The sequence below is a fragment of the Lissotriton helveticus genome, chromosome 2_1, assembly GCF_964261635.1.
Source record: "Lissotriton helveticus chromosome 2_1, aLisHel1.1, whole genome shotgun sequence".
In the NCBI taxonomy this organism is placed as follows: domain Eukaryota; kingdom Metazoa; phylum Chordata; class Amphibia; order Caudata; family Salamandridae; genus Lissotriton; species Lissotriton helveticus.
In genome coordinates, this window is record NC_136059.1 from 985,547,000 (window position 1) to 985,572,928 (window position 25,929).

The window sequence follows — 25,929 nt, forward strand, 5'->3', positions numbered from 1 at the left end:
TTAGTGTCCAGGAGAACTAGGACATTTTGGAAATTGACCAACACTCATCCAAGTTTTAATCCAAGATGCCATGGTTTTCCTACACCCATTTGTTCAGCCTTGCATCTGGTTCTACAAAGTGATGGCGAACGGAAAGCATAATATGGAAAAAGAATGAGCATTATAGCAAACAGCCAACATGAGACCTGGTTAGATATACCTCTTATGCACAATGGCGACAAGCCAAGCATCCCAATGTGGTACTTAGTATGAGCATCTCATGGGTGATCATTGGCGTTTTCAAGTTATGCAGTAGCAGGTACCTAGTTGTGAAAGAAAGTAAGTAGATTGGACTTGAATGTAGTACATGTAGACACAAGATTGGCAGAGGTTCTCAGAACTCTACATGCAGAGTAGGGCTGTTGATCTGATTAGACTTGAGACTAACCTGTAAGATACTTCTTGGAATTTTGGAAGGACATGTTAAAGAACCCACCTGATTTCTGGTGAGAGAATTCCAGATTCCTGAAGCATTGCTTGAGGGTTTGAAGGCTGCGTAAGAGAAGGATTTCCTCGTTGTTGGGTAGGGCACAGGATCCTGTAGAGATAGAAACCTTGAAAGCCAAGGGCAATCTCTGGAGGAAACTATAAATCTGGATTAGAATCCACTTACAGAATTCCAAAAACTACAATGATACCTTTGTGGAAGAAGTTATGGTGGTGATTTCTTCTCTGTGATTTGAGATTCGTTCAGACATTGGAGGATTTTCAATTAATTGTTTACTCTAAATTGGGTTCTAAGTATCTGGGAGTTTGTATGCTGCTTCGGCTGTTCAGATCATGTAACGTTCTTTATTTGGGACCCATTGCATTCAGATTAGGAACTGGATGATCTGGTCAAAGCGACCTGTCCTCAAGATCACCCTGGGTATTGCATAATGCATTGCTTTCAACAATTAAATACAGTTGTCTGGAGGGTTCTCAATAAGGTGCTGCCTTACTTCAATATTGAAACTACTGATGCATGCACAACAAAAGTAATGGGCTTGCTAGGGAGCTACTTTTCTAAGCCCCTCAAAAATTGCAGCAGTTGGTGGTCTCCTCTAAAAAGTTGAGTAAGTAGGTTGACAATCATTGATATTTGGGATGATGCCCAGACGTTTTCCATAGATTATAAACTTAGAACTTTTGTATGAACAACGTGGAGACTTTATTCAACATCTTGTATGTTTTGTTATTTCAAAGACACATTAGTCACCGTTCACTTGAAATGTGCTAGGCTTACAGGTTCAGACATTACAAAACAAGCGATCAATACCTTGACAAACAAAATATGCATGTGTCAATTGCATGTATGAACAATGAACAACATCTATATAATGTTATACAAAATGCCCCCCCCCTCAAAAAAAAAGCATAGCAGTATAATCCTGACATGTAAAAATCAACATAAACGATTCTTAAAAAGGAAGAGTTTCATGAGCTATGAATTACATGTCATTGAATTTGCTGCCGTCTCAGGATATTCTGTAGTTTCAAGAATAACTCGATTTCTGTCTGCATTTGAGCACTTGACAGTAATGTTCATACATGAGTTTCACTGACCTTTGCTGCCTGTTTTAAGCATGCTTTTATGCCACAAGGAGTGGTAGGAGATACATAAAATCAATGGAGAACCAGGAGAATTTACCACTATTACATCAAAAGCATTTGTCAGTTGGAACTATTCACTCGAAGAAGAAATAGAAGGAAGCTGGAGATTTTCAGTCTGCTGCCATGCTTAATTTGTAAAAAGAATAAGTGCCAGCCCTCCTCGGGAGGCCACTGCAGCTTGCATCCTGCCAGCCATGCCAATGACCGTACCAACACAACTTCTAACCATCACACTAAAGTGACAATCAGACTATTCCAGGCCCCCAAAGCTGTGAGAATGGCTTGGGCAGAAGCTCTTAGTCCTTTTAAAGGTGTATTTAATTAATAAACTACTGTTGTGTGCTCATCTTTAACTTAGACAAACAGCACCACCATGTGGCAGACTTTCATAAGTACCAGTGTAGGCAATTGAGTGATGGTGCCGAGCACTGGAAACCATTGGCTCAAATTAAGCACTGATCTGAGGATTACTTTTGGAGGAAGTGAAAAGAGATGCTTTGAAAATTCTAACCTGTAGTCACAAGGAGCACTTGCTGACCGTGCTCACATTTCTTTTCACCAGCGCATGGTCCATATAGGCAGAATACTGTATCAGAAAGCATCCTTTATTTATTCCCTCTTCAGAAAGGTACACCATTTGAATTTGTTGGATTTGGGTAGGCAATGTTGGTTGCTTTACTCCTACAGAACCATCCAACACAAACACTGTTATACGGGAAACATCTTTTACTCTGCAGTGCCTTTACCCCTCAGTTTTGACACCGCAAAGTCTTTTACAACACAGGGCTTTACACTGCAAACTATTACAACGCATTCCCCATTACTACGCCACAGTGGAGTTAGAATAGTAATTTGTGTTGTAAATGGGAATGTGTTGTAATAGTTTGTGGTATAAAGCCTTACGTTGTAAAAGATTTTGCGGTGTAAAAACTGCGGGGTAATGGCACGCAGAGTAAAAATGTGAGGGATAAAGTGTCTTATTCCTCTTATACATATTGCTTCATTTTATTTAGTCCGATATCAAAATCACTGCTCTTTATATCATCAGAAAAGAAGCAGCTTAGTGGTAGACCTACTTTTTGAGACTTTAACCATGTAAAGAAGACAGTACGAGGAGAAAAATACATAAGGTATTCTTCTGCGAGATGACTAAAGCATTATGTAAGTGGGTGGGTCATATTAATAAGACGTGAAACATGAATTTGTGTTTGGTCTCTACTCTCCCTCCCCCAAATAAAGACAGTGCAATAGACATCAGAGCATAAATGTATCAAGCTCACTTTCTGAGTCATAAGAATGAGAGTTTGGCAAAAACCCCTATCAATTAATACTGTGGAAAGCCACTCTTAGAGAATGTAGAAATATTGATATCCAAATTCATCCTAGCTTAGTAGAGTTGTTTAGTCTGTAGTATTGCCTCCCAGGGTAATGATGGTTTCGAGAGAGTGAGGGAGTATATTTACAACATTCTGAAAAGGCTGTTTCCAAATGGTTGGGAATCTGTAGCTGTAAGAGGGAATGTGGCAGAAACAGACAAAGTATGTTTTGGAGTCTGTGAGATAGCTACACTTTTCATCTATCTCTGCTTGTCGTCCAAGAGGCCTGCTATTCCTTACATGTCAAGAGCCTAGTTACTACATGCCTATTTTACCCAGCAGCACAGACCTTGTCTCCAAGGTGTTGTTTTACAAAGAACAATATGTTGTGGATTACTAAATGTACTAAGTTTGACTTTTTTTAAAAGTGATTAAATTCAGATGCCAACTTTATGTGAAACAATTCCTTTTTCGGATAGTCATTATGTGATTGCTTTATAATTATACAAAGAATGCACATTTTAGTCTCAAGGACTGTGAACATTTGTGCTGAACTCTTTCAACGCATTCAAAAGATTACTTTTCCATTTTTCGTTTAACGGAAGAAAATACACACTGTTACAAACAGAAGGATACATTATTGTTGTTAAATGTAAAACATGAATACATTCGTTCAAAAAGAAATGTTGATGAATACAGAGTGTTCTCCTTTTTAATAGTCGAAACAGTTTAAGTTCAATTAACAAGAGAAGTCATACAAAAAGAAAAAAGAATAAAAAGGGTATGTGGAAAGAACGAGCAAGCCAGTACCGTCATGCACAGGGCAAAGAAATGTGTTAGGAGAACATGCCCATACTTCAAAACAAAAAGGAAAGACTGTAGTCCACATTTGCCATAGAATTTAGTTAACTCTTCATCATCAAAATAAATAATGTGCTCTGTGGTTCAGCACACTTTTTTCAGTATTTAGATTGTCCATTCCAGTGAGGCATAATACATAACTCTTACCAGCAGTTCATTAATTGAAGAGCATAATCTTATAAAGATTTAAGTTACATTAATGTGAACATCAATAGTAAAATTAATTGGACCAAAAAGCTTGCCAAATATCTTTTGATTATCCCTTCATCTAAGTTGCAAAGCCAACCTGAAGCTATCTATAAAATGACTTTCCTCCATAGGATGTAGTGCACTTGTAATAAGTGGGAGGGGACATCCGTCACGTTTGGGATGAAGTAAACCATCTGCCAAACTCAAATCAGGCCTTTAGTTTTTAGTGTAAATACACTTAACCGCTGTAATATTGTAGACCCAAAAAGAGTTTAATAGTGAAGCTCAGCATCATGTTTTATTTATGAAGACACACAATGATGCCAGAAAAGGGTTCAGTCACAATAAATTAGTGTTGAGTTTCAAAGACAAAGCCTGAAATTCAAACATATGTCAGCAAAATTATTACTTTTAGTAAATAAATTATGGAAATGAGGTTATGGTAGTCACTTCACAAGTGAGATCTTGCTTTACGTTTTTTCTATAATTTTACAAAATAACTGTCAACAGGCCCTTAAAATAAAGGGACATTTCCACCACTGTATACAAAATGTGTCCTCATTTGTTCTTTTGAACCATTTTTATCTAATGTTTGTTAGTCTTCTCAATACTCACTTTTAGGTCAGTGACCTTTGACCATTGCCTATGTAATGTCGAGAAATGATCATTCTGCACTGCATGCAATTTTCGCATTCAATTTATGATAGCTAAAAAAACAACTAACAAAAGAAGGCATTCAGCACAAACCTGTTGTCAATTGTAGAATCAAGCATGGTCGCAAACATTTATAATTCAAACTATTTGTAACGTAGGCAATACCCCTCCTTACAAAGCAATTTGAGAGTTCACAACTAGGACTGACTTACGTTCCTAAACGATACAGAATTCATGAAGACGAGTAAACAGCCTATTTTCCTTTTTCAGCCTCGTAAATGCTTAACCATTGTTTGTCAATTCCATTTGGTGAATGGTTTAATATTCAAACAGATGGTGCTTTCACCAGGGTGATTTAAGTTTACAATTAACGTAGGATAGACTGCTAGGTGTGTACCAGCCATAACCTCGAGGCAAGGTAATATCAATAACAGACCTAAGAGTGTGATTGCAACTGGTCAGTCATTCCTCCACTAATTCACTAATTGGTTGGCACTGAGGGTAGACTGTTCAAAATTCAGTTTATACTGGCCTTTTTTCCTGGCTATTGTAGCTGTACGAGTAGAACTCCATACCCAGCATAGAAAAAAGTACTACAAAACTGTCCCACCAGCAGCGAAAAGACATAAACAGCTAAAGAGATTTATTGATATTTATTTATTTATAAAGTTTTATACAGCGCAAGCATGACCAGTGAGGGTATCCGAGCGCTTTACAGAAGATTGGGGCAAAGGAAAAGTGAATAAATAAGAAAGCAAGCATCAACATAATCGTAAATTCACAAACGGGGAATATCACCAGGACAAGTCGATTAGATAATGGATAAGTTCCGAAAGTAATAATCATAGGTGCAGAACATGTCACGTTTTGAGACCTATGGCAGAAATTTGCTCATAAGTAGTGAATAAAACTGTTTGTGGATCAGGGAAACAAATCGTGTTTAAAAGTAAAATTGATCAACAATATTAGTGAGGGTGGAAGTCTATCCACCTGGCCAAGAACAGCACAATGTTGAAAAAAAAAAGTACAAGGGGCTGGTAGTTACTGCACTCCTACTTTCTTTCTGCAAATGCCTCCTAATACCCTAACCGAAACTGCAATAAGGAGCTGCCCGTGGCTCCCTAGAAACCCACACATACTGCAGCTTATTCATAACCCCCACAACAGATTGTCAATAGTCTTAGGGTTTCTTTTGTCACATTTACTTTAATGATTTAATTTTATTAATTTGTAATGCACTGGTTGGTGACAAGAAGTTACTTTGTAGCACTGAAACATTTAAAAGTGACTATTGAACCTCATTCAGAATTTAAAGATAACTAGGCAAAAACTGTACATTCCAGGTAGGTAGTCTGATTATTGGTTTCAATTCATCACTAGGTGCAAAAGAGATAATTCAAACACTCATTCCTTCGTTCAAGACATGGCCTAGCCACATTGGATTTGTGGGAAGCTACACTAGTTGCTAGCTGCACTTGGGTAGCTTCTGTCACCAAAATATCTCGATTTCAGTCCATGTTTCTTGCAACTCCATTTGTCCACTGGTCAATGTTAGAGAAGAGAGTGGGCCATAGGAAATCTGCATTTTGTACTCTCTCGTAGCAAATGTATAGCGCAGTTGCAGGGAAGATTGTCTTGGTGGCAATCGTTGCTCTGAAATCTAGGCTGAATACTGATCTACAGGCCACAACCCTTCATTTGAGGGAAACCCATTCGAAATAAATTCTGGATAAATATATCGACCAAGATTTCCCAGCTCTGAGCAGCTACTTGAGAGGGTATGTAAAAACAGAGAAAGGACATAGGCACCGTGGATCGGGATTCTGGAGTGGGGCCGCAGGATTCCACACATGTAGGAGCTACATTGCAAGTAGCCCATATATTTCCCTTCCCACCTTTATAATAAGAGCAGAAGCAAATTTTTCTTGTGAAAGAATGAAATTAATATAGTTACACTGATTGCGTAGCCATTTTGAAAAGTCAGCCTCGCCTCTGGTCATGAAGAAACATTACTGAACTACTATTAGCACTCCCACCTTATATAAAACAATATAAATAAATAAATAAATAAATGGTGTGGGTTGTAGAGATATTCTGAGGGTTTTATTCCATACTGCCCTCTGAGTCAAGTTCCGTGTGCCTAGAAGTCGTAGGTGTGACCATTAGATTCAGCATGTTAGACTAATGTTTTGATTTGTTACCTTTGCCTCAAAGTGTAAAGCGCTCTGATATCCTTCGGGATCAAATATAAAGTTTATAAGTAATCTAAGAAAGCAGCTAGCCAGTGCATATTGTAAATAACATATTTTAATCTTTCCCATCTCAACAGTACTTAATTTTTCGATCTCCAAGAAAAAGAATGACAGGCTGAGTTAGCCCTGGAACTTGCAGGATGCATGAAGCTCTCTTCTCTGACCTCTTAAGCATTAGTAAACCTTTGTTATTTTAGTTTGTAGGAGAATGGATATAATGGTTTATACGGATTTGTGTGTCTTCTTGTCTTGCATTTTTATTTTTATTTCAACATGCTTTTATGTCTCGAGATTGCCCACAAGTAAGATGCACATGGCACGTGGCACATCAATAACACTTACAGAATAGTAAAAGCAGCCATGGGGGTCTTTGAGAGCTTACTTAATGTTCTGATGTTATCATTTGTCTGCTAATCCTAGCAAGTCCAATAATACAACCCCTCAGCCTCTGCTGGTGATATAAATGTGTGTTTCACACTCTCTCCTGAGAGTACGGATCTGGCAAAAAAAAGCCTGATTAAATAGCTTTATTAAAAGGCATTGCCTAATTTGCTCACGCTGAGCGATGGGAAAAGACTTCATAAACCAATAAACATAATTAGTATAAAATGAGCACATGTATTGTTCATGGCCCTTGTCCATGTTCTTCATGTTCTTACTGACGGATTTGCAACATCCATACTTTTTCAAACGTTTGTCCCAATAGTCAAACATCTGTTTTTTCTCACGGTTTTCATGCATTAACTATGAAGGGTGGGGGTGTTAATAACAGGAATGTATGACATTAGAACACATAGTTTTACAACGCATACCTGTACAACACATTTTTTACAACGCAACATCCATTACAACGCATGCCATTACAACAAATTTTTAAAAACTACCTTTACAACGCATTCCATTACAACGCATACTACCTTTAAAACGCATACCATTACAATGCATAACATTATATTGCATGTATGGTAAGTATTGGATAGTGTAGGGGAAAAATTACTATTCCCACTCCAGAGAGTGCAACAGTAGGGTAAGTGTTGGATAGTGTAGGGGTAAAAATTACTATTCTAACTCCAGGGGGTGCAACAGTCGAGTAAGTGTTGGATAGTGTAAGGGTACTATGCGTTGTGATGGTATGCATGGTAATGGTATGCGTTGTAATGACTGCGTTGTAATGACATGCCTTGTAGTGGTATGCGTTGTAGTGTCATGCCTTGTAATGGTTGCGTTGTAATGGCATGCGATGTAATGGATGTTGCGTTGTAAAAGTTTCATTGTAATGGTAGTGGGTTGTAAAAGTTGCATTGTAAAGGTTGTTTCCTTATCAACAGTGCAAATAGTGAACTATGCTCTTGCTATTGCAAACAAATAAGTTTAGTGTGATCATATACATGTCTGATCAATCCTGTTTTGCTGTGCTTAGTGTGTAAAAATGCAATAATAATAAATGAATGTAACTGCAGATGACGTAACTTTGAGCCTACTGCTGGTGCTGTCAAATGGTGGAGTTGCCCAATACCAAACCTGCCTCACATTTATTCCACCACCCTGCACTTACTGTGCCATCATCTCACTCTTATAGGTTCATATAATCTCTACTTTTTATCTTTTGTCACCGATTTCTTGTCATTCTCTTTCTTTCTCCCTTTCTCTGTCTTGCTTTGGGTCAATGTATGAACAAAAGTCCCGGTATCCAAAAATATTGACAGTGCCCACCACCTTCCCAAAATAAGTGCTGTCTGGAAAAATATCAATGATTAAATGGTCATACAGAAGACAAAACGAAAAGCACTGCCCGGCACAAACATTGCTACAGACAATCTCTTTGTTTCGTATTTTTTTAATAGATTCTGTCCAAGTGAACTCTTTAATTGAAAGGTTGGTGTGGCATAGAATTATTACACCAAACTTGGTCTTTGCATGGTGTGGACCCTTTCGGTTTTTTGTATATCCTTTTTGATATTCTCCAAAACGAGGGGTCACTGTTCCTAAAAAATGAAAAGAGGAGGAGAGAAACAGTCTAGGGTGTAGATAGGAGAGTCCGCGAGACTTGTTGCTCTCACACATCCCAAGCGGGGCCGGATTTAGCGCCGGTGGCGCCCGGTGCGGCAATCATTTTTGGTGCCCCCACACCCCAAGACTGCTTCCTCTGATTCTGTCACTACCACAGGGCAAAAGTGCCCCTCATCTCTCCAATAATAAGTTATTGCTAAACACAGTGCCCACCCTGAGGTCAACTCCCCCTCCACAGGTCAGCGCCCAGTGCGGCCGCACTGCCCTAAAGCCGGCCCTGAATTCCCAAGGGATGTCATGCTTCATCATACAGCGGCTTCTCCTCGTCGGGCCTGTGCTGCAATGCCCTGCGGGTTCCCTTAAGAGCCACTTTTGTGGAGATCTTTTGGAGAATTCTCACCGTTTGATGCGTGTGAGGAAGTGTTCACAAAAATGTGAATGAGTATAAAATTGACTAGAGGATATTGATGCTATGTCAATTCAATGAGTGGATTCCTCTGTCAAATGTAAAAAAACAAAAGATTGTGGATACTAGGGGGTTGTAATGGCCCTAGGTGGGCAGGTGTAGATATGAGTGAGGACAGTTTTATATTTATTGGGTCAACCTGTTTCGTGCCCCTGTTGGTCTCTGACAAAGATCCTTGGGGCTTCTACAGGACCGGAAAAATGAGTAAATAAGTGAGTGGAAGTACACAGGGGCCCTCCCTCTAGTAGGGTGGTGCCAGAGAGAGAGAGAGAGAAATATTTAAATGTGGATTGTTAAATGTGTTCCACTGGCAAAAAACAGACTCTACAATTGTGTAGACTGGTGAATTTAAACGCATAAAGAATAGCCTTTGTCTTCACCCAGAGGAGTATTACTCTCTCACCTTTTTAGTGTGTCCTTCCACCTTCTGTGGAATACTTAGATTGTAATGCTGGAACGATATTTTGCATCTAAAACGTCCTTTGAATCATCACACACTAAAGCTCTATGCTACAGATGCACTATATATAGAAAGTAAATAGATATGTGGTATACATACATAGCAAAATAAGTATGTGGCACAGACATAGCCAAAACGGCAGAGGAGCTCTGTGGAAGGTCAAAGGCAAGCATACAGTCAGGGTTTCGTTTGAACCTGTGGTTGGAGGTGGGTCCCACCTGCAGCATTTTTGGGAACCAGCACTTATTAGGTCGAGCCTAGCACAGCGAGCATGCGAGCGCTGCTCTATGGGGGAGGCTTCTTGTAAGCACTCCAAACTTTCTCGAGACTTCTCCGTATGGGTCTGGCAACTCCCACACATTCCATTTGCCTTTGCATGTGGCTTTCAATAATGAAAGCACGCAATTGGCCAAAGACGGGGAATGTCCCACCTTCTCTCTAAACATTCACTTCCTGGCGTTTGGGTCTCGGGAGCGAGCAGCGGCACGCAGGGTGCCAGCTGCATTCCCGGATCGTGTTACTAATGAACGCGGCCGCACCTGAGCTCCACTGCTCCTGGAGCGCTGTGGCCTGCAAGCCTGTTCCCGCGCTCGCTGGGGTTTGGTACGCTCCTGCGCGGGCAAATATTCCCAAAAGCGGGCGAGTGATGTGACATCCAGGCTGAGTGCACAGGATCTTGACCTGGTCTTCCCATTCTATTGGTGCAGGCTGAAGATGACATTGCTCAGTTTAGCTGGCTGCTCCTGGTGTCCGTTTAGCCTCCCACGCTAGCGCAAGCCCCCTTCTAAGTGCTGGAGCAACCCTTATACTGCCCAACACTTATATCTCCGTGACTTCCTTACCCCCGGCTTCGCCACCGCCCCTGCACGGAGACATATTTCCAGAGCTCTCATGCAGGTTTGGAATCCGGTGATTACAGAATGTCGGGCGGAACCTCGGCCCAATATCCGACCCAGGAACAGTCTGTTTTTCTTTCCTCGTGATATACGCCTCACATAGTACACAGGAGCGAGTACACATGGCCCTTCCTGAGGGATATGTTAGCTTCCAAGGCAATGCAATGCGTCTGTAACTGTGGTCATTAATGTATAGTTAAGGGCTCAATTTGTATACATGGCTTGCTTATTATAATAACAATGCACTTCTAGATTGTAGAAATGCTGAAGATGCGCTCTGCGCCACTTTGGCCATTTCCCTGCGTCCTTTGCGTTGTTCGCCACCCGTATACTTTCTTTGTTGACCTTTTCTGTGTTTATTTGCACCAGAGCAGCCCATTTTTCTTGGGCATTCCACCACTGGGACTCCCGCCCACTCCTGACACGGCCACCTGTTCCTGTCTTGCCGGCACTGTCCTGTGATGTGCACTTCGGTGGCCTTCTTCCTTCGCGGGCTGCACAGCTATGACCACACTCCTTGGGCTGTGCACCACTGCATCACTGTGGCCTCCTCCCCCGCACACTGTGATGCAGTCCCTTTCTCACACATTCCTGCGGGTTTCCCCTCATCCTCGGAAGCACTGCTGCCCTTTCTGTTTTTTCTTTGAGCCCCTGCAGCCTTCACCCCTGTCCAATACTTCAGCGGGCCACTTTTCTCTGGCCTTGCACTTAATTATATTTATTTGTTTTCACATAGCGCTTCATACCCCACATCTGACGCCTCTATGAGCTATAACCAAGACCATTACCTAGCCCCCCTTTCGTTCCACCGGACAGAGCCCCCTTGCCCGCCCCTTACACCAGAGAGTGGCCCTGACCGTGGCACATTAGGGGCAATGCTTCGCAGTGTGTTTGAGGTGTGAGCGACGGCTATCACATCCCATTACAGTAAACAGTCACTAACACAAGCAGATCATTCGAGGCCAGCAGGAGGTGTCACTCAATACGAGTCTTGCTGACACCGCAGCATCCCGTGGGCCGAACTCCTAATTAAGTGGGAACCCGGGTGCCCAGAGCCTTCCCGTGGGGTGGAGGTAACTCCTGAACTCACTCGTACTCCCTGTTGAACAGAATAGGACAATCCAATGATGCCATCAGGTCCTTTGTTATCTGCTATATAGAAGGATATGGGCCATAGACGGCAGCCAACACACCGCACATCTTGAAATACGCATTTACTTCGGTTCCAGTTTAGTACTTGCAGGTCACCTCTTACCATAACCAGTGATGGGTTCAATGAACATCCCCCCAAGACCAATACGACCCACCTGTCAGCAGCACAACATACCCCAGCCGAGAAATCTGAGACGCACAGAGGCAGACCACATACTCAGATGTGCAGAGACCACAAAACAACACACGCCTCCCTCCTTAAATAACAAACCGATGTGAAATATCCCAGCACAGTAAACAATGGCATCATAAGGTCAGGTAACTGTGACTGAAATGACTAAAAATAAAACAGAAGATGACATAAGATAACAATTCTCTTTATCCCACTCTTGTCACTGTCCCTGTCACTCATAACTCAAGCAAAACTCAAGCAATGAAGATGAGGGAAACATATACATATTGGTGATTACACCAATTTGAGCAATGAGAAACTCTAAGAAAACTTTAAAACAGGGGCAAACGCCTGTGGCAGCGGACTCATAATTGCAACAAAATTATGAAAATATCACACATAGCAATATGAAACCTTGGCAGCTATGCACTTAAAGGCTTCTCTTTACCAACTATGTTGAAACTATTCAAAACAACAATGTATAGTAGGACCCTGCTTACTGTGTATCATCCATGAATTGCCCATCGCCAATAGGTCTCGCTTTTGGGACCATATAAGTATTTAGTTATGCAGCACAATATCCTTGGTACAACAACACCTACCGTTGCATGGTATAAGGTCCCAACGGCTAGACCTATTGGCTATGCCAATGCTTGTTTTGATTTGTCAGCATTTGACCTAGAGCAAGAGATAGAAAAGGAGGAAGAAGAGAAAGCTGGAAAAACAGTGACAAAGAAAGAAGGTACCTGCAAGAGTGACATAAAGATTCAGGGAGTGTCTGGTGGCGGATTAAAGAGGCATGAGGTGGAATTAAGACTGCGCAGGCTTGGTATTCTGCACGCGGATATTCAGCAGCGCCAGCTGCAGGCCTCTTAGCAAAATGTCATACAGAGGCAGTTATTCTTTTACAAATTAAGCACTGCATACAGTCAACAGGTGATAGGGGAGGTAGCTGGTTATTGGATTGTTAATGCACTACTGGATTGTTATTGCAAACCTTTTGGTTTTTTTCTCACTTCATTAGACTTTTGATATTTTATTTAGGATGCAAAATATGAGCCAGGAATGTTGACTTTGCCAATGCTTGTATTTGCTTAGGATCCTACTCGATTGGTGCTGCAGTAGGACCACCTGTCGAGCCGCAGTCTCTCTAAACGAGCGAAGAGTAAATATTTTTGCAGGCTGATGAAGCAGCAGGCAGCCAGTAACATAGTTTACTTCTTGGTTTTATTCCCTGCTCATGAAGTTTATTGCTCTGTGCCAGAACAGAGACCACTAATAACAATGTAACTGCCAAGCTGCATTGAAAACACTATAAAAGATGGCTGGTGGCAGGCGCAGGCCATTTTAAATTGAATTTATGGCAGTGTGCTGATGTGCAGGTGGAATCTCGGGCGCTCGCATGTATTCTTTCTGTTCTCCCCAACGTGCGTAACAAAACTTGAGGGGACTCCCCTGCAAGGTACACGGAGGGGCCCCCGCTCCGGATTTAATACAGAGCTCTCAGGCCAGAGTACTGTACTGAAGGCGGCCCCTGCAACCTGGGGGCCCCGCGCACCGCTGGGGCTGCGGGGACCTGTGTTACGCCACTGCCCTCCCCCCAACCACTTTTGCAGTGTAAGCTGCCTTAAAGGTGAAAACATGCTATCCAAACCCCCCACCCACACCACTGAGACTCCTATCCCATGCTTCTACAACAGAGTCCTCCATTGGTCTCTATGCAATTACCCTCCATCCCTTTAACTGTTCTGTCGCTCTCCTGCTTCTGAAACGACGTAGGTGACACCCGCGACAGCCAGATTTTTCTTGTTTTTGTTATTAGTTTTTCATATGTCGGCATCTGTGATTCCCCTTTTTCCCCACTACTGGGACTCCGTCTTCCCGCATATGAGACTTGGAAGGACTGGGCAATAACTCTCAACACGTTGTATAGTTTGGGTTTTAAGCCGCACATGTGATGAGAAAAGACAGGGGGAACGAGGTGGACGTCATCTCACGGTGTTGATTTATACACTGAGCCTTTGTACTGTATTACATCTCTGCCACCCAAAAATGTAAGATATTTGCGTTTATATCCTCTAAATGTATACTTGAAGGACTGCTTATAAAACAAGTTCTTCGAAGTGTTATCTTACAAATAAAGATGTCTAGGCAAGAGTGTAATAACTGTCTTAAAAACCCAATAAAAGAAAAAACTGATGACATGGTGGCAATGGAAATGCCACTCTTGTTTGGCTCTCAAAGACATGCTCGGAGCCAGTGTGCCAAGACTGGGATCTTGGTGCAAAGACTTCAGAAAACAAGCATTTTCAATGCAATCGGTGTCGCATTTGTGAGCGTTTCAGCTATTGGCATTGAAAATGACAATGCCTTTTATTCATATGTTTTTAAAAGGAACACATATATAAAAGGCATTGTTGTTTTTAATGCCAAGAGGTCAAACTCTCGCAAGTGCAAGACCACTATAATGGTGGCCACGCCTCTTTTTTTAGACGCTGTTCGCATATTCAGGTTACCGTGAGCAGCACCTAACCCAAGGGGACTGGCCACCATTATAGGGAAAGCGCGTATGGTGCTTTCACCCACAGTTTACAAAAAATGTAATTCCAAAAACTATGTAGCGTGGCCGCAAAGTGAAAGCGGCCCGCGCTGATAATTAGATAGACATGGCCGCAAAAGTGAATGCTTACTGCGCCTTATATTAAATCATTAAAGAAGCGAGGCCACTATAAAGCGGACCACGCTGTAATTTGAATAAAATTATATTACTATTTAAAACAAAGCAGGCGTATGCTCCGATGCTGTTGGTGGAATAATGGAAGAGCATTAAAGAAAATAGTGCTCACCAACTTATAAAGCAGACCGTGTAACAACCGAAGTACAGGGTCCAGTCCTCGTGGGAGGTTACAAGTGAAGACAAGGTGGTACTAAGGAGGGACTAACAAGCCTATGTAGGAATCAGAAGCCAATGACAAAGAAGAGCAGAGAGTGGGTGGGGCTTCAAGAGCATACTCCAATACAACATGCCTCACAGAGTGAGCAGCGCATGTGCGCTGCCCTTAGGCTCGACCTAAAAAGGAGATAACAAAAAGGCGAAAGAAATAAGCTTGTGAGATTATAGAAGAGCAGAAGGAAGTCGTGGGGCTGTGGTTGGATGTCTGTGCAAGCAGATCTCCAACGTGTGCATCTTTCATGTGGTTTCTAGCAAAGCATTCAGGGCCTGCTTCACAAAGGTAAACTTACACTTTTGTGCAAGTGCACAATTGTTTGCTGCTCACAAATATATTTTGCTTGTAATATCTTTACAACAGCTGAGTCTCTGCACATAAACAGATAGGACAGTTCCAAAGTTTACCTTTGTGAGTCAGCCCCTGTATGTACAACCAGGGTGCTTTGGATGTCCCAGATTCTTGATCAAAGCAATCCCTTTTTCAACAACATGCTCAGTGTTATCTCTGTGGTCACAGTGCTACCATGCTTTGGTAATCTCTCAGTAGCAGGTGCTACCGGGCAGTAGTGATGGGGTGGGGATGGAGGTTAAAAAAAGGACAGCAAAATTTCACTTACCTTTTCGGCGGCCGCCTCTCCTCCGCCCTCTTCGGTTGACGAGGCGGGAAGCCCCCAGGCTCCACTAGCCAATCACAACGGTCTGTTACAGTAGCGTTATGAGTGGTCAGAGTGCCGTGGTTCGGCGCTGAGAGAGGGACTGGGAGGCTGTGCATCTTTTCCACCCAAACAGTGCAATACAGCCGGTGGAGAATATGCAAAGTGCGCATGGCGGTTTGGCCAGCCCAAGATGGCCGGCCAAACCGTCATGTACACTTAAGAGAGTGCCCACCCCTCCTGCCCCTGTACTGTGGGCCCACAGCCCGTCCGCACCTTTACAGAGGCAATGGTGAAAAATAAAATAATGATGCCATTGTTATTATAATTTATTTTTCCTGTGGGGCGACGCTGCTCCTCTTCCTTAACGGAGTAGCCGCCGCTGGTGTCTCTGCAATGTCTGATTGTTTATTATCCTGGTCCCTGCAGCAATGTCAACAATTATTCATGAAGCCTTCTTTGGAGCCTTGCCGCCTGCTCAAAAAAACAAATAAATTAAGATTCACGCTACTATGATCACCCGTCACTTTGACCTCAGGAAACCCTATAATCTTATAATCTTTACGCACATGCTTATTCTTGAGCCACAGGTTTACTCAACACACTGCTCCAGGATGTCTCATCCAACCCCAAAACTGAATGTATTTCCTCATATTGCTTCCCTTATAAACCCAAGCATCTCTGCCACTGAACCAGAGCTAGGGGGCGGCAGCCACAACCTGACTAGAGAAAATAGGCAATTGTGACTCTGGAAAAAGATTTCATATTCTTATACCAAATTGCTAAAAGCTTAGAAAATAAATCAGTACTACCAGTCTGCAATCATTGAAACACAACACACACTAGCATGCCATGACTACGTCAGAAGGACGAGTCTGGTGGGCTAACAAGAACTCCATCTCAGTAGTGTGTGGCTAAGTGCAGTGTCCCATGCGGAGTAAATGACAACTGCACCCGCACAGCACCAACTCCTGGAAACTCTTGGGCATAGAGTATTCATGTGGGGACCTTAGAGTATTATAAGGTGCTGAGCTAGTTTGCAAACCTGACACCATATTCTATGTACAGCAATTTACAAGTAGGTGCTAATATGTGAAAAACAGCGCTAAACACCAGGTCTAACAATGACTAAAGGAAGATCCTTTCCCTAGTAAATAATCATTCAAACAGTTTAATAACAGAACTGCAGTGGCATCAATCACCAAGTCCACCAACTTGGCTTTACGCCTGCTTTGAGAAAATAAATTGATTTAACGATTTGTTACCTCCCGAGATTAAATCGTCAGGGACACTTTCCCAGGGACTAATATATGCCTGAAGGCTTTATCAATTAGCCTATGGTGATTTGTATTTCTATCATGTGAGTCACAGAGCTTTTAAAAGAACACTTGATTTGTTTTATTATTCCGTACATCTGTTTTATATTCATTCACGTTCCCCCACACACATTTCACAAAACACACATACAAATAGGTAGGCGATACACAGTTTGCATTTTCTGGTGTATGCTGCCAGGCAGCTTGCTGCGTCACGAGGTTTCGATTCCGTTGACACTGAAGGCACATGTTCATGTCTTGTGATCACCGATGATGACAGTGGCAGCCATCACTGTGTACTTAGCAGCAGCATGCTGCTCGCCTGTTACTTATAATGTTTTCAAAACTATGCGAGAACCCCTTGCCCCCCCCCAAAAAAATTGTGCGCCGGTTTCTTTTTTTTTCCAAGGCAAACTTGTTGACAGTAGTGGCTGGCATGCATTTAGAGTGGTGAGCCGAGTGGTAAGAAAATAAAAAATACAAAAAATTACACTTAGCTTCTAGAACTGCTGCACAATGTCCTCCTCTCCTCGAACCGCCAACGCGGGACTCAGGAAGCTGTACTACCCAATCCTAGCGCTGCTCACAGCGTGAGACAAGCGTCGGGATTGGTGGGAGCGGCCTCAATCAGTGCTCACAAGAGCACTGGAGGTCTGCGCTTTCTCTAACCCAGTTGTCTTAGACAGTTAGACAGCTTGGTTAGAGAAGTTTAAAATGTGCATGTCTGGCTGGCGTCACAAGACGGCCGACCAGCAGGACAGGCGGATTTGAGTGCACTCCGAGTGGAAGAGGTGTGGCGCCGCGGCCAGGGCGACTGACGCTGGAATCTGGGGACCACGGTTCGATCCCCGGCTACGGCGGCAGGTCAGCCCAGCACCATGTGACTCTGGGCAATAGCTCGCTTAATCTTCCCGACGGCCCCCCAGCGCCTAGAGACCCTTACGGGTGATTGTGCGCTTTACAAATGTGGACTTTTTTTTATTATTATTTTTACTCCACATATTTTCAAACAAATCCGTCCTATTGTGCCAGAGCCTCACGTCAGGAACAATTTCAATTTACACAAACCATAATAATACCCAGAGTCATCCATCATAAAAAAGGGTTACTCATCTCATTGAACTATCATATTTTCGCTCTACTTCCTGCTGTAGCCAAAATCTTGGGAATCGTGTGGTAGCTCAATTATTTCTATTCCTCAAACTCTGGAACTGATGGTTCGACCCCTACGCTTGCTTCCACTCTGGGCATAGCATATAGCGAATCATTTCAACGGTCCTGGAATACTTGTACATGGTAAATGACGCAGGAGCTGTTAATGCCCTGATCTTACAAAATCTGCTGTGGCATTTGAGACCTGCAATCACCAGATCTTCATCAGGGCATAACATATTGGTATTAATGAAACATGTGTTGTCGAATATGGTCCCATTGATGGTGAGGGGACACCAAAATATTGTATTGCCTTGCACACAAGAAAGTCCTGCACAACCACTTCCTAAATCTGAGATAGCTAGGAAGACAAAGTAGGCTTGTGACAGAATTTTAAACCAGGGTGAGCATTAAGGCACATTAGGTCATTGCTACAATGTCTTAAATCCTCAGGCACTGCTGGATAAACCTCGTGACAAGAGCAGTAATTCCAGCCTGAGCCATGTAGTTCCCAATTCACTTCTAAACAATACACACCACTGATTCAGCAGCTATGTCTGCTCATGTCTGTTGGACCTAACAACCCTGCTGCAGGTCAAGAAAGGAACTTTCTATTGGTTTATATTCAGTGTCCGAATTATTGCATTATTAGAAGAACCTTTATCAAAACTTCACTACATTAGACTTATCTGCAAATATTTTTTTGACGAAAATAAGATAGAACAAAATAAAAGGCAGATAGGTCAATATTCTCTGACAAAACAGAGGGAGGGATCACTGAAAATGTCATCATGTGCACCAGCCCCTGATTACCATGACAAGAAGTAGCATCTCTTGGTGTGTAGCTTGAGAAGGCGATTTCTTTTCTGCCAAGTAGGGTGGTGTTTCGGTTTTCACTGTCTTTTATATGACACAGCAGAGTCTACAGCAGCCACTTCAGCTCTGTATGGATCGCAGTGAAGTGTTGTGGTAATGTCTAATTTTTAGTCCTTTGATTAGATGAGCAGCAGTATTTACAATACTCTTTAAGGGAGACAGCTGAGGGTCAAGATACAGGTGCAGGTTCCTTGTATTAAGACTGCAAGAAAACAATGCTGACAATATTCTCATGGTAAAAAGACCCAGATACTAAATCCTTTATTGAACACGTGGTAGGAAATTAGAATATGGTAAACAAAAATATCAGCTTTATTAAACCTTATGAACACACACTTTTTAAAAATAGATAGAGACCTGAGACTCAAACCAAATGCACCAACACAGTAACATTAATTAAATATTAACTGCTTTTCAAAAAAGAGCTTGGCAATACAAATTACAGTGGAACCCTGTGGGACAATGCTAGGTCTGCTTTGAATTACTTGCTACTTACCGTATTACAATTCAGATAATGAACACTAAAATTGTCTTACTTTAAGGAGCTACTTCATTTAGTAGAAAGCCATATGGCCTGGTGATAGTCTTAACATGTCTCCAGCCAAAAAAAGAAAAATACCAAATGCCATTACTTTTTGTTCCCTCCAAATGCCATTACTTAGGAGGACGCCACCAAAGTCTTGCGTTTAAGCCACTGAAACAAATTTTAAACACAGAATATGCTTATAGCTCACCATATAGGAAACCACCAAGCTGAAAAATGAAGCCAATTTCGAATATATCAATAGGTAGAATAGAATATCCAATCTTCTGTTTGAGGAAAGCAACTAGTAAAATTGTGAAAAATCTGTAAAAGCAACCACAAACATCCTTCATTTCAGCTCTGCCTCTTGAATATTTCAAGTCTACCTGCATGCAAAAGATCCCAAAAAATGATTTAAAATCATATTGTATTGTGATTTATTTTCTAAGTAGCCTAAAACCTTTTTATACTACCTTATTGCATGTCACCATAGCGGTTGGCGTGTTGTCAGTGTCCAGGTGGAACTGTGTCCATGGCTTGGACTGTGTTTCTAATATTGTCTCAGCAAAGTATTGTTATGTGCTCCAGGGAGCGCTTGTATCAGGCAGTCAGGCAGCTTTGTTGAGGTGTGGGAGCTAAAGGAGAGGTTACGGCTGATTGTTAATGCAAGGGATTCTGTCATTTGGGCGCATTGGATCAGTCCACCTTTATAAAATAACCAGTTCTGAATCTGAACATCTTGGGTGCTTATACTCAAGAGATGACATTCAATCTCTATTTGGGTCACTTTGAGGTGCGCACTTGACCTTTACTGTATTTATTTTGGCCAGGGGAGGTGTGCAGGTTTAGTCTTTGAGCTAGTGGCTGGACTTAATTGTTGAGGCTTTCAGCTAAAAGCAGTGCGTCATCACCGTACTGGTAAATCTTGATTTTGAGGTTTGACTGGAAACCTTTGGAATGATCCACGGTTAGGTTCAAGACAGCAAATTAGAGAATTGACCCTGAGGGAACCCTGCATGTCAACATGCCGCTGGTTGAGTCATTTGGATGAGCTGACGTGGGCTGCAGAGTTAGGATGATAACCAGTGCAGTGTGGTGTTTTGAAATCCCAGATATGTTGTCCGTGGTGTTGTAGACACCTGAGAGATCAAAGGGGGGCAAGAGGGAGGGATCGCAAATGTTTGTATAAAAAGGGCTCTATCCATGAGCCAGAAAATGTCTGCCTCCGAGGCGCTCCAGGTAATGATACGACTTAACAGTTGTTTGCACTGTGAGGATTCCTGAGGGTCTTGCAGATAAGGGGAAAGTGGCCAATTGCATGACTCGACTAGCAAAGATGACTATCTGCTCAACATTTTTTCTAATCACTTACTAACACCTGGACCACTAAAAGTTCTCCATTAGTACAATAACGTGCCCATCATAATGGCCCCACAGACCCTTGGACTGAAATGCATGTACTCAGAGATAGGAGAAGACATTTGTCAGCTCAGGCTGACAGGACACTACAGAAGACAATAGTATAGATTTTTTAAACTGGTTGTCCCTTGAAACCAATTGTTTAGAGCTATTGTTTGCAGAACTGACTGAAAGTGATAGTCTACCAGGTGGGGTTCAAAGACATGTCAAGGTTAGTTGCAGACTTTTCAATCATTTGAGGCCTGGTTCGCATGCTGTGTTGCATAAGTAGATGTAAAGTAGGACTGGAAACTCTGGAATAATTCAAGTGTAACTCATAACAACTCACAGTCTGTAAGCCATGCCTACTCATCTTAAACATTTAGCAGCAGCGTCAGTCCCAGTGTATGAAAATGTACGGATGTATACAGATGGTTGTGCTTTTTTTTAGCAATGCTGGTCTTTTCGTGACTTTGGTGCATCTGGTTATGTTGTACTCTGGAAAAATGTATGAATGAGCTTCATAGACAATCGTTTTTTGTTGACTTTCTAAAAGATAAACTTAACATTCTCACTTGTTCTTTTGTCTCCTGTTTTTGTGTTTTTTAGTGAAGGCAGCAATCTAACTCCTGCTCATCACTATCCAGACTTTAGGTTTAAAACCTACGCACCACTAGCATTCCGCTATTTCAGAGAACTCTTTGGGATCAAGCCGGACGATTACTTGGTAAGGAGTTGTGTTCCTCTGGCAGAGACTGCTTTCACAGAACCTACAGGGGAATCGAAGATTTTGTCCTTTGAAAACATCAGGGCTAAAAATAGGGTTCAGTTTTTAAGTTTCACTGAAGTTTCAGAAACATACTCTTCCTGGGTTCAGTTAACTCCAATTTGAGTATATTTCTAACTTTTTGGGTATTCACAAAATCCCAAGAAGAAATCATGAAACTCAACACAAGTTAAACATCCCTGGGAGTAAATAACCTACTTTATGCTTATCCATACAAATTGCCTACAGTGCGGACGGTCCACAGAAGTAGCAAGCATTTGCAATGCAATAGGTCTCGCATTTTGAGAGTTCTAGCTACGGCGTAGTAAATAACAATGTGTTTTACCTTGCATTTTTCCCCAGAATTGGCAATTCCAGTAGGTTTGGCTCTCATGTAACAAACACATGAAAACAGCATTTTTTAATGCTTGTGTTCACATGCTCTGGCACAAAGATAGACCAGTTGGGTTTCCCAATACTTGTTCAAGTCTGTCTGAGGAATAGGTGATCTAGGGTTGGGGAGCAGTGGTGGCGACCAGTGGATGGGGTTCTATAGGTCAGCATCGAGGTCATGGAAGAGGGAGTCTCGAGTGAGGCGTTAGTGTGATGGTACAGAGTATGTGTTTGGGCTTGTGCTTCATCTTTAGTGCATGTGTGCAGTACCTTGCCTCAGAGCGCATATACCATGAATGAGAGCACATAGGGAGTCTGTGCCACAGATTACTTCGATAACGAGAGTGCTTTAACATGGTCACTCAAAAACAAAGAACACCACAGATCCAACTGCAGTGTTAAAAATATATTTTACTGTCACGCTGATAATCTGCAAAAGCATCCCCAAAAACAGTCTGCTGGTACTGGAGTGCACAGCAAGGGCCTCTGACCTACAGCGCTCTGGACACTAGCAGAGGTGACAAATTAATGAAAAGAACCGCCTCAGCCCAGTGTGTGTGGTCAAGTTGCTGCTGCACTCCAGAGCGCCCAATTTGAGAGCCTTGGTATAGAGGAGGCCTCTGCAGTAGGCGCAGTGAAACAGCTGGGTGTTAGCAGCTAGCTCACATCAGCCTAGTTCTGACAAGAAGGAGCAGAGGAGAACAGCAAGAGAGCGAGCGAGAGAGAACCATGAGCGAGCCCACTGCCTCTGGTCTTCCTTTTGTGTATGGCTCATGCTCTATAACACTGGTGTGTGAGGTGTTGAAGGCACTGCGGGTTGCGAGCAGTGTCTGTTGAACGCCTCAGAAGTCCCAGACAAGGTGATCAATAAGTGAGCGAAGTAGTTTCTCATGACTGTCTCCAAAGCGTATAAAAATACAGGCTTTCGGTGTAAAGTCCACGACGGGCGGAAAACATTCATTTTAACAAAACCTCGAGCTGAGCCAGCAAATTAACGTGCATACATACTAAAGGGTGCTACAGTTTCTTGAATTATTTCATGCCCCTAAACCACTGGTATAAGAGGACTTCAGCACTCACCGTCTGATGATACGAACTGTCCTAAAGGGCTAAGGAGCCACTCCCAGTCTCCAAAATGTGGGAGGGAGGGAAAGTGAAATCACGTCATGAGCTCATTGTGCTGACAGGCTGCGACCCGTAAACATACTCATGCACATCTCCTGTCCGTATGCGTGCACATCTCTTGTGCCCCTTATGAAGAAAAAGTGACGAAAATAGATCTTGTCAAGCGATCAGCGCATGCACTGCATCGCTAGGCGAGGCTTAAAAATGGTGGATTCGTGCTTTGGAAAAAAAATGCAGTTCTCTTATTTTTTTTCTTCAGGTGGAAAATATGCTTTCCTGTGAAGAAACCCTTTTCCCGCAACCTGTTGAAATGTTGGCAGCGGGATTCCCGACTTTTCTATACAGAAGAAACACTTAATTCTCGTTTTTTTTTTAACCAGGGCATATATGCTTGTATCCTCTTTAGGGGTGGAGATGCAAATTATTTGTGAATGCCCACAAAAGTATGGGGTTGGCCACCTCTCTGGCGCACCCCTCTTTTTTGGCTTCCTACTCCAAATTTCTGACAAGGATTAAATGCATACTTGTGGATTTTCCAAAAATAATAAAGTTCCATGCACTCGAGTAAATCACTGCAAAGCCTAGCGTTGTGAGTCGGGGTCTGCTGAATTACGCCAACAAATGTTTCCCCTTTGTGCACCAGAGGCAACCTTATGTGTACTATTCGTGAATCTGGCCCGACGTTTGTAAAGCGGCATAAACTTGGTCTTGTCAGACCTTTTATTTCATTAGATTTTAAGTGACGGCTGCTGGGATAATTGATATTTTAGTAACCATAATATCACTGCTGGTTATGGCAATTATTTCTGCAGAGTGTGATAATTAGATTTAAAAGCCCATGTGAATCCCGCTGATTGCGATTCAAATGAGAGCTCTTGTGTGGTAATTGACCAATTTATGGACTGTGGGGAGAACGTGTTATTTCGAGCAAACCTTCTACTAACCTTGACCTGGAAATACAGTAGTGGAACAATAACAAGAAGGGATCAGAACATTTATAAATGTGATGCTGAAGGCCTGCAAGGAATGTATTTGGCCAGGCAGTGGACACCTATCTCAGCAGGACGTTCTTCCGGTCCGGCTCTTTGAATAAGGTCTTGTTTTTCCTGGTCGCTACCAGAGAGCAGCGGTGAGAGATAGCTTGGGAAAGAGCAGGTCACCATTTCAGGACGCCCCATTCTGCATCTGATGATTAGGTCCAAAAATCTGAAAGTCCACATAAGCACTTCTAGTTTTACAAAACAGATAAAAAAACATTTGATTTTCTGTAGCTTTCGCTAGCTCAACAACATCCTCTTAACTGTGCCGGTGCAGCTCTTACTTCAAAACAGATTACGATGGGAGAGTGGTATGTAAATACTTAAGTTACCTACGTACAGTTGCCACGGAGACCTAATGGTGGCGCTACTCAAAACTGGCAGAGGACAGGGCTTGCCAGTACACGGTTGGATTGGGCTGAATAACAAGGAAGGTAAATGAGCCCCAACACCTCTTCTGGATAGTACAAGACATAATAGGGTGCAATAGGCCCTCCAGTCTCTGAACTGTGGTGATACTGCACCAGTTGCACTAATGATAGATAACTAGGACCCTGATGTTTCTCCTCCTCTCATAAGTTTCCCATTTCCTCCTAGCAGACATCACAATGAGGGGGGTTCATTGGGGATCTGTGCTTTGCAATAATACCCTGTATGTGCAAGAGACTGAACACATTAGGTTTTTAATCAGGTGCAAATCTCTCTCTCTAACTTTGTCACTCTGCTGATTTACAAAGCTTATGCTTCTCCAAATGTACCTACAATGCACAAAAGTTCATCCAGGTCTGTATTACAGAAGTGTCCCGGGGATGCAACGGGCTTTTAGCCCACTTTGTGCACCCATGGGGCACCTATGTATTACAAAATGGGGCCGCAGACGCTTGTGCTGCCCCTTGTGTAATACAGATAGCACTAGTGCATATGTAGCGCCAGCGCTATCTCAAGAGGGCGTTCCCTCAGTGCACCAGTGTAAACTTATTCCTGTTCCGCAAACACCTAAAAACCTTCCTTTTTAAGAAATTTGTATAAAATCTCTTGTTAGCAGTTTTACCTGAAAGCACCGCTCATTTTAGCGCTAGGACGCCTCAGGGCAGCTACCACGCTTTATAAATTCTCTTTTCATTTCATTTCATTCACCACCTGATGGCAGCCCACTGGTGGGGTCCAAGCAAGGGGGGTCCCATGGACCCCCCCCACCCCCACATCACATTGCAGGTGGGTGCAGTCACTCACTGCCCCCCGCCTGCAAGGGGATCTCTCTCTCCCCTCTTAAAAGTGCAGGCGGGTTGCCTCTTGCACAGTGAAACATGGAGCAGCTACTTCAAAGCTGCTCCGTATTTCACTTGAATGTGCTGCCCTGGGGGCAGCACAAGCTGGCAGCTGCCCTGGGTCATCTCATTCATTCTGATGAGACACACTTTCCATGTGCACCGTGGCGCAAACAAAGAAAGAGCGCTGTTTTTAAAATACGGCCCCTGATAGGTCCAGCGTTGGGGAGATTTCCTTCTTTTTATTTCTGTGAATAAAGAGGGCATTTATGAAATGGATTGGTGATGCAAATTAATTGTGTGCTTTACTTTTTTGAAATACACTAAATCTTTTTTAGAATAATACCAAAGTATTTTCACAACTCATTTGCACATCTACAATGAGAAGCAAACATTCTTGGATTAAGCATGC

At 42.6% G+C, this 25,929-nt stretch overlaps 1 protein-coding gene across 1 annotated transcript in view; it reads left to right on the forward strand.

Annotated features, from left to right (window-relative positions):
- PIP5K1B (phosphatidylinositol-4-phosphate 5-kinase type 1 beta) overlaps positions 1–25,929 on the forward strand; it is a 375,649-nt gene that overhangs the window by 208,158 nt on the left and 141,562 nt on the right. The window contains exon 5 of the mRNA XM_078675735.1: positions 21,538–21,655. Coding sequence (XP_078531861.1) covers positions 21,538–21,655 — 118 coding nt within the window. The remainder of the gene's footprint in view (positions 1–21,537; positions 21,656–25,929) is intronic.